This window comes from Diadema setosum, chromosome 20 (assembly GCF_964275005.1).
Source record: "Diadema setosum chromosome 20, eeDiaSeto1, whole genome shotgun sequence".
Classification (NCBI taxonomy): Eukaryota; Metazoa; Echinodermata; class Echinoidea; order Diadematoida; family Diadematidae; genus Diadema; species Diadema setosum.
Genome location: NC_092704.1, coordinates 16,648,959 through 16,668,893, shown reverse-complemented (window position 1 = coordinate 16,668,893; position 19,935 = coordinate 16,648,959). Strand labels below are relative to the sequence as shown.

The 19,935-nt window shown below is 37.6% G+C and overlaps 1 protein-coding gene across 1 annotated transcript in view; it reads left to right on the top strand.

Moving 5' to 3' along the window:
• The first annotated feature begins 8,884 nt into the window (after positions 1–8,884).
• The window catches only part of LOC140243713 (integrin alpha-9-like), a 57,917-nt gene continuing 46,866 nt past the window's right edge, over positions 8,885–19,935 (top strand). The window contains exon 1 of the mRNA XM_072323373.1: positions 8,885–9,257. Coding sequence (XP_072179474.1) covers positions 8,959–9,257 — 299 coding nt within the window. The 5' untranslated portion in view covers positions 8,885–8,958. The remainder of the gene's footprint in view (positions 9,258–19,935) is intronic.

The following is a 19,935-nucleotide window of genomic DNA, read 5'->3' as shown; positions in this document are numbered from 1 at the left end:
GGGTGGTGTCATATAGAATTGCATTGTATATCTCCTTGGTTTCACTGCATGAGTTTTATTGTTATATTTTCTAAGCGGGATATCCTGTCGATATCAATAGCGCCAATTTCAATGGACCCATACATTATGATAATAACTCACACAATGTGCAGATTTATGTGTGCGTCTGCATGTGTGTACTTCTGTGTGTGAGTATGTGTAACATAGTACGTCTGCGTATATATATATATATGTATATATATATATATATATATATATATATATATATATGATTATATCATATACAATATACATATAGCTCAACATTCTTTATTATGTCGATAAACAATGCAACATGCACAGCCCATAAGTCATGTAAGTCACCTGAAATTAGCACATAATATGCACACGTAACATGTCCATCTTTTAATTGGTTTGAACGAAACGTATATACTGTATTTCATGGCATTCTCTATTTATATCTACGACCCATCTCTAAAGTTCTTGAACCCACAGTCAGGCACTTGGTATTCTGATATTGAAGCTTGTCAGATTTACAAGAGGAGGTTAATCTGGTGAGAGGAGTTACTGCCTGCCACTACGCAAGGAAGGGTGAGATGAGGCCAGACAAACAAGGCCTAAGGCGTGAGGTCATGGTGGCGAAGTTCGAACACTGGACTATTTAACGGAAGCGACTTACATGAAGCCTGAAACCAAGATCAACAAGAACATTGAAGCGCGAAGCGACGTCTCACATCAGACTACAAGAGGCCTGTCAATATCCTGTAATATGCCAAGTTCATTCGCGGTCATTCAAGAAGGTAGTGTTTTCGCGCCGTGACCTGGGAAGTCGGACAGAGAGTGAAACCATTCGACCTTCATCAGCCACTTATCGTGTAATGTGTAGTCAAAATCATCAATATCTCTCTTAAAATTCTAAGAATGCTGCGACAATGTGGCAAGCATTTCCTGTCATTTTTTTTCGGTGTCAAAAGGGGCCTAAGCTTTCAATCCTAGCAGAATCTTCGTCAGAGGCAAAATGATAAGCAGGCAGGGACAAGCAATCACATAATAAGGACTACACACAACAAGGACAGTCAGGGGAGGGCTAGGGACACAGAACAAAGAAAATAAAAGGGAAGGGTTAGAAGTCATGGGCAAGGGGCCCAACAGGTAAAGAGAGGGGCATTAAAGCAGGAGGGTGGACAGACAAAAGGCAAAGGAGGGACAGTGATGATCCCGAGGACCATGGGGGCAACCTTTGAAGGATAAGGATTGATAGGGAGGCAACATCAAACAAGATGGGGAACAACAGAGGGATAAAGAAAGGAAAAAAGTGATAGCAACAGCGACAGTGAGGTATGGGGGGGGGGGGAAGCAAGCAGCGAGCCCTAACATGGTGTACCAAGAAGAGGCAACAAAAAGGAAGTAAAAATCAACCAACAAAATTAATGCAATAAGTTATCAAACATATCAAAGTGTACATGAAATATAATAATAACAATAAGATGATATTTATTATAGCAAAGGTATATATAATGGTAATAATTATCATGAAAAAGAGGGAAAAACACAAAAACCTAAGGGAGAGAGATATGCATAAATATGTGGATATACTTATGCATGCATGTATATGCATATAATGTATGCACATATAAACACAAACAAATACAAGTGTGTGTATGTGTAGGTAGAAAAGGGCCGTATAAAAGAGACTCTGACAAGAGGATGGAATCAATCGGGAATAAAAGGTGTGCATTAGGAAAAGCGCAGAGAAGGGAAACATGTTAGTCATTTCCCTCCCAGATATTGAGGCCATGGGGTTGGATTGTGTGAAGTCGTTTCATTCAGAGCTTCTCTCTGCTGGTTTGGACTGTGTCTGGACGAGTGCCTAAAGATGTTTTTTTTTTTTTCTTTTTTTTTCTTTTTTTTTCGTTTAGCACAATCTAACTCAGGGCGGTATAGAAGTCAAAGACATTATATGAAATTTAGAAAAAAGAAAAAAAAAAGACATAAAATGTCGCAACTGATCGACAAGTTGTTCTTCATCGATGTGAATTATTCAGTGTTCAGTAAATAGCCGTGATAAAGACCATGAGCATACATACTCGGGTTGGCCAATGACATCCGAATTGCTATTATTTTATGGACAAGCGTCATTATCCATGATACAGTAACCGAGCTTCCGCCTGACCTGCAGCCAAGGCTAATCTGTGACGGCTATTAGCAGCGGGTACTCTGCGTATTTGTTATTCATTCTTTCTTCAAATTAATGAATTCTTGTGTCGAGCTGTTTTGTTTTGTTTTTGTGCAACTGAAAGCCAAATTGTCCCTCACTGGGACGTAAACAAGCACCGATTAGTCAGTATTTTAGAAGAAATACTGACTAATCGGTGCTTATTTTAGAAGAAGCCATGATAAAAAAACAACAAACAAACATATTATAGGCAATACATAATCACATACTCGGGTTGGACTCGAACCAACGATCTCCTGATAACTAGACAGGCGTCAATACTATCAAACTTCCGCAAGGCGCCAGTGATGATTCTGATCATAGGTAATGACAGAAAACATTTGTCATTATTTACTATCATACTTAAGTCTGTGTTACCCAATAAAGTATTACCAAGGAATGGTATTACGCCTTGTTACCCCCTGCTTGTTAGCAAAATACGGACATAAAATCTTCGGTCTGGTGTCATATTCCACTAGGCCGAATGGAATATGGCACCAGACATGACAGACCGTAAAGCTATATCCCATATTTCATAAGAATAAGCAGGGGGTATAGCGATGTTATCGTTTGATGTGTAGATCTAGGTTTAGATGCATTTTGCAGTGTAGTCTCATTGGTTACGGCTTTGTAGAAACCTTGCTTAATTCCCCCACCACCACTAAGTTCCTTTGCTCGTACACATATCACAGTTCTGTTTACGAACGACCAACCAAAATCCTTCCAGCACTTTGCTCATGGAATTTCACTGAAGGAAAACTTTCAAAATTGACGTACAATTGTATTCATAATCCTGACCTTTTTTTTTCCCGAGCTGTCTTTGCATTGGCTATCTATTTTTCATGTTTTGCGGGCGTTGTGGGAACACTCTTCTCGTTAGTTCTTCGTGCGTGTGATATTGAAATCGCTGTGAGCCATGTTGTTGTCTGCACAAGATCAATTAGCGCATGCGCACAAAATAATATTAACAACAATGCAAAATATTAAATACAACGTAAGGGCAATGACCTGAATTAAAAAATAAGGAAAATATTGATGACTGATGACCATGGATAGTTCAGAATTTATGGTCACTTAAAGATTAGTTTATACACCACACCATTGTGGTATTATTTTCCGGTTTATTTAGTGGCTACTATCCATATCGGAGGACTATCTAAAACAGACGCGGAAGTGATCGAGGACTGGTTTAACGACTTCCTCAAAGTGCACGAGTTTTCTTGTTAAGGGGAGAGGCAGAAAGAAGTCAAACAACGGCAAAATGATTATCATACGATATATACAGTTCTTGTTAGGGACTCGATCACAGCGCAAGATTAAGAAAGGAAGACGAATTCACTCAGAATTCAATGTATTAATCGGAGATGAGACAATGTTCGCAATACAATAATAACAACAAATACGATAAAACATAAGTACGAGATATGAAACTCGTCAGACTGACGAGTTAGGTGATACGCTTGGGGTTATCAGATGTCGGTCATCTGTGATCGACAAAGAAAAGAATGTGATATAGACACCTTGAAGTTATAATTGAGTTTGCATGCAAAACCGTTTCCCTAACCTCTCGGCCACGGGACATCCACGGAAATGGTAAGGCAAAAAAGAAATGTATAGATATTACAGGGAGAAAAGTCAATGCCCACTCAACCAACGTGGCCGCGTGAACATGTATTGCATTGCTAGACGGAAATGCGGCCTTGTAACTACTGATGTCGCTATGCCATTTCTGGCAACTTGGGAAAAATACGTGCCGTAAACATAAAACCTATAATCGGCTGGTTTTGATACCTTGCCTTTAATCACAATTTTCAGTGTGATGACGTCATCAAAGTACAAAACAATGATGTGGTCTTGAAAGACAATTGTTCAAAGTACAACACCTTCGTCGTCGTCATTACATATTATGATCAGTTTGACAAAGTCAGCCTGCAAAATTTTGCAGCAGTCGAAGCAATATGGTCTCCAACACAAAAAAGAGGGATATGGTGTGTGTGTGTGTCTGTGTGTGTGTGTATAGGTGCGTTTATATACGAATGTGATTTCTACATGGACGATATATGTAATACAAAATTGAAGAAAAAAAAAGTAAAATAGCTAAGTAATTTGTTTCGTGATCTTGTGGGGTTCGAACCCGCACGTGTGCAACCTCACGTCTCTGAGACGTCGCCTTTAACCACTCGGCCATACGTCTCGACGAGAAAAAAAAGAGGAACGTAAACTTATGTATGTGAAAGATGAATCAGGAATCGTTTTGTCCACATTCCATTCTCATTTTCAGTTTTAAACTGCAAAATTGTCAAACTAATAAGGAGATTTCAAAGAATAACATGCATGATTACTGCAGCTTATTGTCTCAGTTACCACACACTTAAGTTACAAAGGAAATGGAGCAAAATCATCTGAGATAAAGGTGCTTAAACGTTGTCAAGTTAATGCACATAAAAAAAAAATCACCTCCCATAGAGATAACACGTAAACTTGTCTGATTTTGAGTCTTTACCTTTAATAACAATTTGAAGTATGATGGTAAGTCTTCTTGAACCAAGAGTGCGGAACGCAAGCTTCTACGTGAAAGATGAATCATGACGATCACCCGTGACCGACACATCTTCAAAGGGATCAGTTATTAGAAGTGGAAGCCCTCGTGCCAAGCATATTGTCTCAGCAATTCCAAAGCAATGATACCCTTACATTTATGCATACCATAATTTCCCTCTGAAATCAATGGTAGGTATATTCATGTACAATTGCTTGCCTTGTCCATAAACTTTGCTTTACAAACTTTCAGTGAAACGTGTCATAACATAATTCTGTAACTCCATTAGCAGGGATTGACTTCATAAAGAAAGATATATCAAATTGAACGCTTAGCGCGTATAACTAAGGGGGATTTTAGCCTGATGCTCTGTTCTTCACTGCTCAGATACCAACAACACTCATTACCTACGGCTACGTATAGAGAAACAGCCATGACGAAAATAAGTTATTCCTTTTCTTTGGCAGATAGACACACAACCCCTTTAAACCACACTATAATTGACATGGAGGGACATGAAAAAGTTCATTACTACTACTGAACAGTGATGCCTTCTACTCATGTGGCACAAGATACCTCTATAGCAACATAAAACCTGTCTACAACTCCGTTATTGCGTCAAACAATAACATCCTGGAATTTCAAAGAGATGAGCGAGACGCCATACACCTGGCCTAGAGTTAATTCATTCAGTTGCCATTCCTGCTCCAGTGGAGTTATGCAAATTATTTTCCGACCTGTCTTGTGACAATATAACAGGAACAAACGTAGAGAAAAGGAAAGGGAAAAGGAAAGGTGGCAAGCGGGGCACTGTACAAAGGGCAATTTAAACAATACGTATGATAAATGAAGCAAATCCAACCTAGAGCCTCCGACAAAAAAAAAGAGGAACTTGAGCGACTGTGTGTCGTGGGGTAGTATAATTGATAAGATAATACGATAAATGGCATCGATCGGAATAAAGCTGAACTGCCAAAAGAAACACAAAGAAAGAGAGAGAAAAAAATGATAGCGTCCTGCGGGTCTCGAACATCTCGTCCTAAGGTAGTGCATAATGACCATGCAGCGCGCTAAGTGACTATAAAGCCACACGGCTGTACCGAAGATTGGATGTGAAATTTATCTTTAATCTTTTTTTATTTATATATATGTATATATATATATATATATATATATATATATATATATATATATATATATATATATATATATACAATACAATAATAACAACAAATACGATAAAACATAAGTATTACGTAGAGTAACAGCAAAGTTGTCGTAAACGGCGAATGCAAGAGGACGATAGGAAATCCTGGGTACTGAATCTCCATGACACTTACGATCGGACCCATGATAACATTCACCTTCTTTTCAATATATTATTGGTTGGTTGGGTTTTTTTTACGTGTTTAAGGTAATATCTATATAGTGGAGCAATGGCTCCCTTTGATGTATCGAAATAGTTATAACTATATCCACACAAAGTGAATAGAGAAATTAAGCAAACTGTTCAGAGTACGTGCATCGCTGTAGTTAGAAATCCTGAATAAGTACATAATTGTGCACACAACATTATCTGTGCCTATTTCATAACTCTTTTACTTTGCCAGCTTTGTTCGATTGATCGGGGGTAAGAAACCAAGCACCTTCAATGCAGGTCTACTGAAAAGAATGTGCTATGAGCCCTAACATCAAAGTTCACTGGAAGTTAATCTTGTTCGTTAACAATCCAGGCATTTGCATACAAATATAACAAAGAGAAATCTTCAGACAAAGAAAGAGATAGTAATAATTGAACTTGAACTTGAACTTGATATATGGGTGCCATGCCGGTAAGGATAGATGGATAGCTAGATGGATAGATAGACAGATAGATAGAAAGATATATAGATAAATCAATAGACACATAAAATCGAAGAGGTTAAAGGGTGTGTACAGTTCTGGTCGAGGTGAGGATTTAGCTTTTAACGTTTTGCGAGATATTCAGAAACCACTCTATGAGATGTCAAAGAGCATGCAGTTCTAAGGGGTATCAAAAGTTTATTCGATGAAAATCGGTTTTGAAATGGTTGAGATATCCAAAAACAAGGTGGAACAAAGAGATCCTGATAAAGTTGTGGCATGTCGCCTTTTATTATTAGCACTTTTTGGGATATCTCAGCCATTTGAAAACCAATTTTCATCAAAATAAACGTTGAATCCTTCTTAAAATTACATGCTCTTTCATATTTCATAAGAGGCTTTTCATTATCTCACTTAGGAATGTTCAAAACATGAATCCCCACCTCAACCAGTACTGTACAATCCCTTTAACAGGATAGACGTTGAAGGGGGGGGGGAGAGAACGCGAAGCAGAGCGAAAACAAGAAAAGGTATGGTGTTTGAAAATTACAAGGATGGTATATCACATGCAAGCACCATGGCGGGCTTTGACCCGGAGATTAACAGTAGAATCGCAAAACAACAAATTACTATATAAGAACTGAATTATATCAATCATACTGTTAAACTGCGTTATGCATAACACTGGTATAATGATTCACTCGCAGTGTCACGCTCCACATAACCATAATGTCTGGTGGTCGGGAACAATCGACAAAGTGTAAATAAAATGCCATTACATGTATTCATTTTCTGAAAAATTTTCATCACAAGAATTTGTGGTACTGAAGGATTAAATAACATGCCCATATGAGTATATATCATAAAATATCATCATTATAAGTTCTCAACGCACCCTTTATTCATTATTTTCCTGAGTGTTGTAAAGCAGCAATATGTTGGCGTTTGTGACACTTTTGACTTTTTACATAATTATATTTAAAGTGGAACGGTATTTTAACGGTGGTACATACAATTTTATATACCCGGTGGTCACAACACTCGTGATTTATGCATTTACTCACTTGAATATTTGTATACCAGGAACTCTCGTTCAGAAAAAAACCGTTAAATTGCCATTCAGTGTGATACAAGTGGGCGACCAACACAATACAAACTACCAAAAAAGTATATACTATACATATAAACCTCTCGAAGAAAAGAAGGAAGAGAGGAAGAACAAGTTAGATTGTTGAAACAATGTATAGAAGTACACATATGAAATCATATCTCCATCCTTGCCTAGCCGTGTTTTGAGACCTATTCATCGCGGATCATTTCTTCTACTGCACATCAGAAGTGGAGCACTAGTTTCTGGGCATTGTTTAATGCCTTTTTATCTGAGTGGGATTTGGAGACAGTTTTGGTAACTTCTAATAAATATTCTCTTTAATTGTTAAGTGTTTACCAGTCCCTTTAATTACAATACATTCATTAGTCAATGCGCTGTCTATACGACCAAACAGGAGAGGGGGGGGGGGGGGGGTGAAGCCGGACGAGGAAGTACCGTTCAGACAGGACAAGTTGATGATTACGAAGTATAAGTGAAACGAGTATCAGAACATGCACGTTTACCATAATTATATTAACGAGTAGAAGTTTTGCCTCTTGCTATTCAAAAATTATAAAAATCATAAGCCACTCAGATATATAGACAAGGGGAATTTCAAACATGCATTTTATTGAGTCTTTCAATGTCAAGTCGAGGAGGTACACCTGTACCAGTAATCATCTTCTTACATTCAATGAGATCATTCTTTTTTTTTTTTTTTGTTTGGCCAATAGAGGTTATTGTGCGCGCCACTGTTACCTCGACGAGGAACTCACCACAACGTATCCACCCGAAAAGAGAGATGACACAAATATCTTTTGTAGTCCCACATTTTCTATATCTGCTTCACTACTTGCTTTTTCCCTAGTGGGTACCATTTGACAGACCCATATTTATTGTTGTCTTGTTGACTGAGTTATACACCTCAGTGCACATATGCTGTACTATTGTAGTGGTAGGTACATCGTGTTTGGTTTCTTCACGGTGGTATTGCGTACACGCGGCGTCCGCTCCGTCTGTTCCGCTCCGCAGTCCACTGGGCCAGTCGCGTCGCCAGTCAAATACCTTATCTCGCTCTCAGCTCAGTAGGGAGTTGTTGGAGTTTGGACCTATCGTGCTGACACACTATACTATCATTAGCTCATCAAGCGTTACAAACTCACTACACTGAGTCGGGAAGTCAGCACGTAAGCAATACTCTTCTGGACTGATCTGTTGTCGTGTATTTTCCCGACTGAAGTCGTGTCCGTCGATCACGGGCGAGCAGTCGTCATGTTAATCGTACGGAATATGACGAACACTATGGCCAAACTTTCTGATGATGAGTGTAACAGGCGGAGGGTTTGCCTCAATGGCTCGTACCCCGGAACATTACGGGGATCGTTGCGGACTCCTTCCATTTCAGTGGTAGTGGTGTTGGTGGCGTTCCTTACTATATACTCTCGAGAAACGTTTGGGTGCAATATCGATACTCGGGAGCCTTACGCTACTTTCAACTCTGACCAACATAATCAGCCTGGAAGTTACTTTGGATATTCAGTACTCCAACATTACAACAATTTCGGCTGGTGGTAAGATGTATAAAGTGTTTATTGAATAACCTCTTCCTTTAAAGAATGGTATAGCTTTGGTGTAAGATGGGACCTCAGATTTCCAACTTTTTGTGAGATGAGAAACCTCTTGTGAAATATCAAAGGGCATACAATCAAAGAGGAGTTCGTAGTTTATTGTTGATGAAAATCGGCTTTGAAATGGCAGAGATATCCAGAAACAACAAGGTTCTAATAAATGAGTCCCACCTTTTATTAAGGGCCACTTTGTCTTACTTTTTTTCTTGGATATCACAACCATTTCAGAACTGATTTTCATCATAAACTTTGAGTACCTCTTAAGACTTTTATGCTTTCTGATATTCTAAAAGTGATTATCTCGCAAAAGTTTAAAATCTGAATCCCCCATCGTATGCTTGATGTCGGGAATTGTCATCTAGTGGTTTTTATTGAGAAAAAAAAAATATGTGGTTGCCTGGTAGTTCTGAGTGAGGTTGTTAATGTCCATAATCATTTAGCACACAGTGTCTCTACCTTCATTTCTCATTCAATGACTTCATCCATTCTCTCTAAAAGTATCAAATTTTAAATGTTGCATGCAACACCAAATGCATTCAGTAAACCTATATTGCTAGTAATCGTACTGTCCAGTATCTTGCTCATACCAGAAAGGCTCAATGTGTTGTCTTGAACTATCTAAACGCTTACAAATTGCACGCAGTGTGGAGATGCATGCAATCAAGGGAATCGTGGCTGTATTTACTCACATGTTATTATTATTATTATTATTTTGTTATTTGAATTTATTTGGCGTTTATCATTCCTCTAGGAATATTTACGCCATCTTGAAGTACTCGGTATAGTCTTGCAAGAAATGAACAAACTCTTCGTCATCGATTATTTGCATGTGTTTTAAGCCAAAAGAGCTTCATGTTGCATTGCAAGGAACATTGAGGAGCTTAGCAGCATTTTTATTCAGTGACAATATGGGACTATGCCCAACCTGGTAGCAGGCTTTGTCGCCCCCCCCCCCCCAAAAAAAAAAAAAAAATGGCAGGCAGTTTTAAACGTACCATCACACTTGGAAGATATCGTCTGAGCCATAAACACTCAAGAGCACGAGAAGAGCTTACCACAAACACAAACAGGCAGGCAGGGTATTCAGTGCGAAAGGGTTGCGTACCAGTACATTATGCGGGCCCCTCCCACTCCTTCGCCCGATTGAGGTTACCCACATCATGCCCACATTCAGACCACTTACCGACAAACATAACTCCAGTGCTTGACTGTTTTTTCTGCGCTCATCGGGTTTGAGAGAAACAATGGCGCATGCAAGCTACATGTATCTATCGATTCACTGAGAAACTATGTAGATATTCGAGGAGGTATTTTACGATGCCTTACAACTCGCTATTTGCCTAAACCTGCCGTCGGCCAGAAATTCCGTACTGATATGGCGATATATTAGTCACGTTTAGTACCGACTATGTTTTTGTCCGCTTTGTGTGTGTTTCGTTTTCGTCACAGAATGACTAGGTTGTTGCACATAACAAGACTACAAGTGTGTGAACCCCTGCTATTACAAATACCAGGGCAAGTCATCACCTCGCATTCCTGACACACGGCGATTGTGTGCTCGAAGACACCAAAGCAAACTGTCTGTCATGGTGTACTATAATATCATCGCACCAAGAGAGAGAGCCCGCCAAAATGCGCCATACAAAGTAAACAACTTGATCTCATTAGAAGGATCGCAGAATGCATAATGAACATAGTCTTAAATTAGTGTATAAATCCCGAATAAAGTAGCCCCAAAGCTTAAATAGCTTGGCATTATTACATTCACGTTGTATAGCTTTTGTTGAGGTGTCGAATGAACTATTCGTGAGAGAATTTCTCCCACCTCCCTGGTTTCATCGTACAGTTAGAAATTGGTTATTCATTTGCATTTCCGTGTTACATTATGACTTGGTGGTGTCTGTCATTTATTGACAACTATTACGTTCTGTTGATTCAGTATAATTTCATTGGTATGTGGGTGAGTTGTTTGAAATTTTTTCAGCGAAATGTGAAATAATGATACAAAGTTAGACTTAAATATTTTGGTGAATGTCGATACTAAAATACCGAACAATCTAGTTTAAGTGTATCATATAAGAAGAAATTTTCTGACATTAATTTCTTAGTCGAAAGAAAATAGAAAAAAGAAAAACTTAGACCCCCCACACACACACACAAAGAAAACATACCACTCGCAAAAACAAATACTTAACTAAGATCTATCTATAGGGAAAATTGGTTGTTTTTTATGTCTTCTGGTTGAGGTGATGTTGTAATTTGATTCCCGATTATAGTTTTTAATTATTTCTGTCTCGTTTGTCTCGCATTGTCACCGGAACCCATCTCCACTTTAATTAGACCTATTGTCTGGACAAGCTACACCAATGACATGCGTGGAATATGAGAAAACACGGACACGATACCCTTGTCTAAAGAGGTCTCAAAACAACATCGGACGAGAATATTGCTGGTGTTTGTTTAGTTATACGATCCATCGTAACTGGAGTATCAACAGCGATACGTGAAAATTATGTATCAATCGTGACATCCTGGATGTATGTAAGGCGCACTATCTATCGTATACACGTTCGCATTCCCCATGCGTATAGCGTGCCATGCTTGAAGCAGGGATATTTCCACCTCCCTGCTTGAAGGAAATAAAACACGCCTTATATTATATCAGGGAGGTGGATTATATCGGTCATTGTGAGAAATCAACGAAGACGTGGTAACACCGTACACCTGCAGAATGTATTTTATCATGTTATCCCATTGTTAGTGGTAATGCCATTCCTGTTATTATGGTCACTTTCCCGTCGTCTCTTTGTTTTTGTTTTTATTTGCATAGACTTTAAAGGGATGGTATAGTTTTGGTTGAGACCTAATTTCACGTTTCTAACATTTTTTTGGTGAGATAATGAGAAACCTCTTATGAAATATGAAAGAGCATGTAATTCTATGAGGAATTCAACGTTTATTTAATGAAAATTGATTTTGAAATGGCTGAGATATCCAAAAAAGAGCGATTGGACCCACATTTTATTACGATCGCTTTGTTTTACTTTGTTTTTGGATGTTTCAGTCATTCCAAACCCGATTTTTATCAAATAAACTTTGAATTCCTCTTAAAATGGTATGTTCTGTACTATATCATAAGTGTTTTCTTGGCATCTCGCAAAAAGTTAAAAGCCCAATTCTCATCTCCACCAATACAGTACCATCCCTTTAATCATCTCTGCACCAGTGTAAAATGTGTTTATCATATCAAATGCCTCTTGCTATTATAGTCGTCCTTACGGTTTTACAGACGGGACTTTCAGTATTTATGAGAAGAAATTCAATTCATTGGTACAGCCTGGAAGAAACAGTGTGAAAAAGAACCAAGAACAGTTCATCACTGCAAACCAGAGTTAATCTGTCCGCCATATGTGCAGAATCAAATTAATGTATTCACATGGAGTTGACTGGAAGAATTTTCACTGTTTATTGGCTATGAAGTCTCCCATATTTCTAGCACTTGATATTTTATAACAATTATAGTTCAACGCCTGAGTACACGTGGCATGGTGACTATAAACTGGACTATTTTGAATGAAACCAGATATTATGAAAGCAGCGATATATGACAAAATATAGCACGACATGGAAACTTTGGCTGTTTGTATGTCTCAGTTATTTCTTTTATAATATAAACATGTAAAACAGATCCGTCCAAGTCACTACCCATACTCGAGGAATGATAACAAGTACTGTTAATAATGATAGTGATAATGATGATAATAATAATAATAATAATAATAATAATAATAATAATAATAATAATAATAATGATAATAATTATCATTATTACATGTATACTGTTAATTATAATGCTTTAAAAAAGTGAAACGGAACAAACGATAAAATCGTATTTCTAACTGCGCATTTCTTAAAAACTCTGAACCTTACCTAAAACGTGATGTGCCATAATAATTACGATGCCACTTGAGCGGTGCTCACAGCTGATGTCGTATAGATTTACTGTTTTCTTTCAGAAAATTGAGGTGACTTTTCCTTGAACTTCTCTAAGCACTACTCAAAAAAAAACACAGTTCGATCGTAGGTAGTTAATGTGCACATCTCCCAAAATGATAAACCTCAAATAACGCGTAGTTTGTGTGGATGCAGAAATTTAGAGCTCTAGAACACATTGATGAAGTTTGAGGAAAATTTGACAATCCTTTCAAAAGTTCCGATTTTTCGGTACCACCATCACAGGATAAGAAGACTACATTGCATATGTAAACAATATGACGTCGTGATGTCAGAGTGGAAATGAATACAATGGATATGAAGAAAATATAAAAAGAATTGAACATATTTTCATTTTTCCAGCATGAATGAAAGAGCACTGTGCGTACATCTTTCAGAAGGCGGAGGAATGATTACCTTTAACATAAAGGAGGGGGAAAAATGTGTAGTTTTTATTCAAAAATTGTCAAATTCTCGTCAAAATCTTTGTCCAACTTTGACTTCACAAATTGGTGTGTCCACTCTATGTGGGTCTGAAGCAGTATACTATCACGTTAGTCCCACCTACGCAATGCATTCTTCATTATAAGTGTATACACTAAAAATCAACAGTGTTTTCTTTGACACTCATATAAACCAAAATGTTCAGCAGTTCAAAGTCGACAGGTCAAAACGCGTCTCCCACCAGGAGGGTATTATACATGTAGGCCTACGTGTCACATACAAGTGTAAATTGATTGTATATCAAACAGGTGGTTGCATCAAACCATTGGTTTTGTATAGCTACCTCATGTAAAGACCATAACCACACGGCATTCGATCGATGATCATGAATATTGATTATTTGTGCCATCATCGTATATTCTATATTGTGAAAAAGCGAATCACCTCTTTCTAAATTACTTTGGAATAACAGCTGCTATACGCAGTGTTGTATTCGAGCATCGCATGTATTCAGTAATTTGCACTGTGTAGCCTTCGCTTCTTACACTACTTTGCATAATTTATATGCCCATTGCTCAGTTCGTAGCGGGCTGCTAATCAATACGAATTGCTGTTTATTTATAACGAGGGACGAACTTTATTTCCATGCATTGACGAACGTGTTACGTGTAGTGAGAAACACACAAATGAAAATTCAAGACAATGCTTGCAACTCATTTGTACGTATGCATGTACACTGTATAAGTAGCCCGACTTACCATATTTCCAGTTGAAGTCATCAATGCGATGAATGAATACTGCATTTAACTTACGTGTCCGAATTTAATTGAAGGAGATTTTATCCCAAATATATAATTATGTGTAATCCGTGAATGCTAAAATACTAGTAGCACACATGAGTGAGATTTGAGGAAAATCATTCAATCTGTTCAAAAGTTAAATCGCTGAATAATAAATTACAAATCCTCTGCTCGTGTCTTGTTTCACAATTCATTTGACATGAAGAAAATTTATGTTACAGTGCCACTTGCAGATGATTCTAGAGTTTTGAGGAATTAGCAACATTGATGATTTCAAAGGGGGGCTACAGATACTTGATAGCTATATAGAATATTGACAAAAGCTTGTTTTATCATGTTATCCGTTGCAAAGAGCAGAGAGGTACAACCTCCCTAGAAAGAACAAACCCTTATATCGGGCATGGTGAAGCTACGGTACAATTACCTTATATGATTTTGCCAATCTTGATTAAGACTAAGATCTTATTTTTTTTTTTTAAATAAGTACATGTAAAAGAGAAACTTATTCAAATCACATGATGTATATAGTTTCGTTCGATCATAAAGAAACATGCAATATCACTTTCTCGTACATTTCGTTTTGTCAAGTGAAAGTTGAATTGAAATGAAAATGGAGTTTCTCTTCAGGGCTTTTGAATAGGGCTTTGCTCTCGTGGCAACCAAATCCTGAGCTTTTCAGTCCTCGCCATTGATGTAACACGTCACACATAATTATAATGAATAAATGATGACTGCACAATATTGTTATTTCACAGACATTACTTGTGAAATTCTTTTTATTCAGTTCAATTGCATTATATTCAGTTCGATTTTATTATCCATTCTGGTCAATTTGTTTTGTTTGCATGCATAGTTAGAACCCATCGGCACATTATTATTTATACATACATAGAAAAAAAAAGTCATTTGCAGAAAGGGCTATCCACAGCCCATGATTGGTGAATAAATTCATACAAAATACAAAAATGCATATCGGTATAATACAGGTATAACATAGAAACATAGACGCGATAGACATACAAAAGATATATGATATATAATATCAATATCATCGTCAGAGAGACATGACATTTGGATATCACTTCGATAGAGATTCATCCTTAGGGGCAATTTTGGCGATTTCGATGTTGCGTTCGACCCTTTGACAGCAAAGACGAGTAAATGCAGTCACAGCATTGATTCTGTCTTTTTTTGAGAAAACAAGAAAATAAACAGAACAAAACATGCCATAACAAATCGGATTTTTTTCTTTCTTTCGAAAAGGCGTTAAGAAGTACCATAGTGGCTTTACCGCTCATATCAAATGTCATTATCGTTCATTACTCCGTGTAACGAACGGTGAAAACAAGCTGCCTTCAGTCGGTGGTACGTGCCCAGCAGAGCAAGCAGTCTGACACCAGGTGTTATTTACAATATTATCGTGCAGCTTTTTCTCCTCTCTCTTTATATACACGCGACAAGAAGATTGGTCGACATGAAGTGAATTAACCTCCCGGTGTCTTTTGTGTTGGATTTTACCACAAAGGAGAAGAATTAATCTTGGCCCAAGGTTTGGGATTGAATGCGAAAAGCTAAATGTAGGTGAATATCATTCCCCTCACGTAGCTGTGTAATCCCCCTGCGATGACGGTCACCATTTTCTTGTCTGGAACATGTTCCAGGATACACTGACCTTACATCGCTCACTGTTATACCATTTTAAATTCTGTCATCATATAAGGGCGTTACATTCCGCCAATCGTCAGAAGCTTTTACCCCTGTAGACAGATACTGATACAAAAAAAAAAAAAAAAAAAAACAGAGGAGAAAGTAAGGGAGAATCAAAGAGAATGACTTATGCATAGCGTGCATGATTGATTGTGTTAGCTTTTAGGTGCCTACCAAATGAACTCGTGTGTCCACAGTACATTAGAATACTACAGATTGTACCATCGCAGCAAGATTGCATACAGCACAGTATACAGTGTCCAAAATCGTTCTGTTCACATTATCGGATACGGATGAGAATGCTGTTGATCGATTTCCGTAATTTGCTCACAATACCACCTCGTGTTTGTAATATGACGTGAAGGTTCGCGCCGAGTATTAATTTCCTCTCGATCTGTTGACGTTCTCACTCTCTTTGATCTATTTATTAAAAAAAAAAATGTTTTTCTTTCCCCTGTGTGTGTGTGTGTGTGTGTGTGTGTGTGTGTGTGTGTGTGTGTGTGTGTGTGTGTAATAAACGTTAGCTCTGTTAGCTAAAGCTGATTCACTGGTCGTCGAGAGTATTATGATGTGACCATTAATGTAGGCGTTGAAGCCAAAAACAACGACATATTGTTTGTCTTTGCAATTCACTTTCAGCATCCATGATAGACGAGAGTGACTTTACGAGAACGGAGCATGGGAATTATAGCAGTTTGTTATGAAAGACCCGTATTTCCTTTGAAAACTAAAAAAAGAATCTTTTTATAAGGGATTTCTCTCTACTCGAAAGTTTAATGTTGCACTGTTTCTTTTCTATATGTACGCAGTGATAATGTAAGGTTTCAGGAAATCAATGTACCATCAATATACAACATGCACTTTCACACACTTACCTAGGCCCTCCTTATTACAAAATTTTTCTCAGATTATCATATTTGTTGACAAAACTCTGCGTTTACTTTCAATGCATGGGGGTGTTCATACTAATTGTGTTCTGAAAAGGAAATAAAAATTGACATGCCTTCTGGAATCTGAAGTGAATCTTGGTAAACTCGACTGTTATTATGTACCTCGATTGGCTAGACAGCACTCAGTCTCGAAGAGAGAGAGAGAGCTCAGAGATGAGAGACTCTGAAAACCTCCATGTTACTGAGTTTTACAATTCAAAACATCATTCAAACTGAACAGTTGAAGTTTCACCGCGGCTTGATATAAGTGAAGAAAGTTGTACAATCTTCTGGTATTGTGCCTTCATGAAAATGTGATGTGATGTCAGTCGTAGTCGTGTTTTAAAATTAGACGCTCTACAATCACGTCATTGCTTTCCAACCTTTCATCAGTTTTCATAGAAGAGTGAATATCTGGTAGAATAATGAAGTTGCAACTCATCCGACTCTGCAGAGTCGTGAAATGTTGCATAATTTCAAGCCTAGAACAACCCGATGTGAAGGGTAAGCTTTCTTTCTACGGGTATAATTTTCAGATATACCATGTATTGTTCGACACGTTTTTCTCGTTTTTGTTTGTTTGTTTGGGTTTCTTTTTTTTTTTTTTTTTTTGCTTCCGTTCTAGTACAGTCAATAAACAGAATATGTTCGCAAGACCAGAAAAGGCAATACAATATGAATTTCATAGGAAAGTTGCAGTTTTCACTGCTTGACCATGCACAAAGTTAGGTAGAGTTTTGTTGCTAATTAATTTGAAGAAATTAAATATGAAAGTTATGTCGCGGCATAACGACACTTCCAGCTACAAACCTATGACATTTTCCCTCCGCGCCAAACCTTACCTAAAATGCTTCGTGAAACGTTAAAGGACAAGTCCACCTTCATAGACATGTGGATTGAGTGAATGCAGCAACATTAGTAGAACACATCAGTGAGGGTTTGAGGAAAATTGGACAACCCGTTAAAAAGTTATGAATTTTTGAAGTTTCTGCTCAGTCACTGCTGGATGAGAAGACTACTACAGCCTGTGATGTCAGATGTGTACAACGATACAAAGAAAACAAAGAAAATTCAACATATTTTCACTTTTCTTGCATTATAAAAGAACGCTTGACTTGCCTCTTTCAGAAGGCAGGGGAAATAATATTACCCTTAACATACGTCAGCGACAAGTCGAGGAAATGTGCACTTATTTCAAAAAGTAAAAATTTGAGAAATTCTCTTTATATTTTCCTTTTATCGTTGTAAGCATGTGACATCATACACTGTAGTAGTCTTCTCATCCAGCAGTGACTGCACAGACACTTTAAAAATTCATAACTTGTGAATGGATTGTCCGATTTTCCCCAAACTTTCACTGATGTGTTCTAATAACATTGCTGCATTCACTCATTCCACATGTATATGAAGGTGAACTTGTCCTTTAAGGCGTTTAACGCAGCTTCAAGTGACGCTCCTTGTCTAACATGATACCTAAGCAATTAAATGACATGTCTCTTACTATCTGTGGCATGTAATACACTCTCTGGGGATAAATGTATTTTCATGATTTAGAAAAGATATTCTGTGCTCCCCAGTTTTCATTAAGAAAATATATAGGCCTACTAGATACATGTAATTATCTGGTGTGTGCAAGTTTTAAACGCTGAAACGTCGTTAGCGTTCAATTTAATCAGAACCTCACGATTCCGTTGTATTGGTAAGGGTAATTCACAGAATTTCATCCACGTAATACATATACCCTTAAGCTCTATGTAGACATACTTCCCCATGTATAGACCCTCTGTAAGATATATCAGTGGGAACTGTATACCAGCAAAAACTTTCCGTCCGGGATATCATGTGAAGGCCCTTATGGTAGGCTAGAGGTCAGGTGTACGTCTATTACGATGTTACGTACGTGAAGCTACACACTGCTATTTATCGTGCATGAATACATACTGGTTTCATGTCGTCTTCTGAACCTTGCGTGACAGCCTCTTTCACATTGAAAATGAATGTCTCGCTGATTGGAGACTCACAGAAGGACAGAAGGAAGCTTTTTACATAATAGGCCTGCCTTCCATGAACTATCCACTACAATTTATATGGTCATCTTTATCATGGTTACGGGAACCGCTCCGTCTCACTCTCAGCTACAAGAATAGCGTGAATGCAGTGTCGAGTATGTAGGTTTATGTTGATTTACCCTATTGTGAACTAAATAAGCGGATACATTTTTTTTTTTTGTATGATTTAGGCTAGATATTATGTGTATCATAATATCCAGTTGTCCCTTTATCAAGGCGCTGCCGGTTATTGAAATCAACAATGTAGATAAAATCCTTTACTTTGGACTTGAAAAGCAATTTGACACCATGTTCAGATTAACTTTTACATAAACGAAGTATGTTAGGCAATTAAGAGGATGATAGAAGTATAATCAGATATTGAATCAGTCAACATCATTTAGTCATTTTAAAGTTTTGCATGCTTCCACCAAAGAGCGATTTAGTTGCAAACTGACAGAGGTGATGATGTTATAAATCTCACTAGTTAGTGATTTATCCACGATATAAAAATCATGCTTTGGATCTGTATAATATGATATTATTGCAAGTACATCTCTTCCCCCTGAAGCTATTTCGTCGCTTATAAGGTTATTTTAACAAGAAAATTTTATTTTCTTTTCATGTATTTTCTTTATTTACATATTTTAAGACAAAAAGAGCTGATATTAAGTACATGTAAAGATTTGAGTGAATGGGA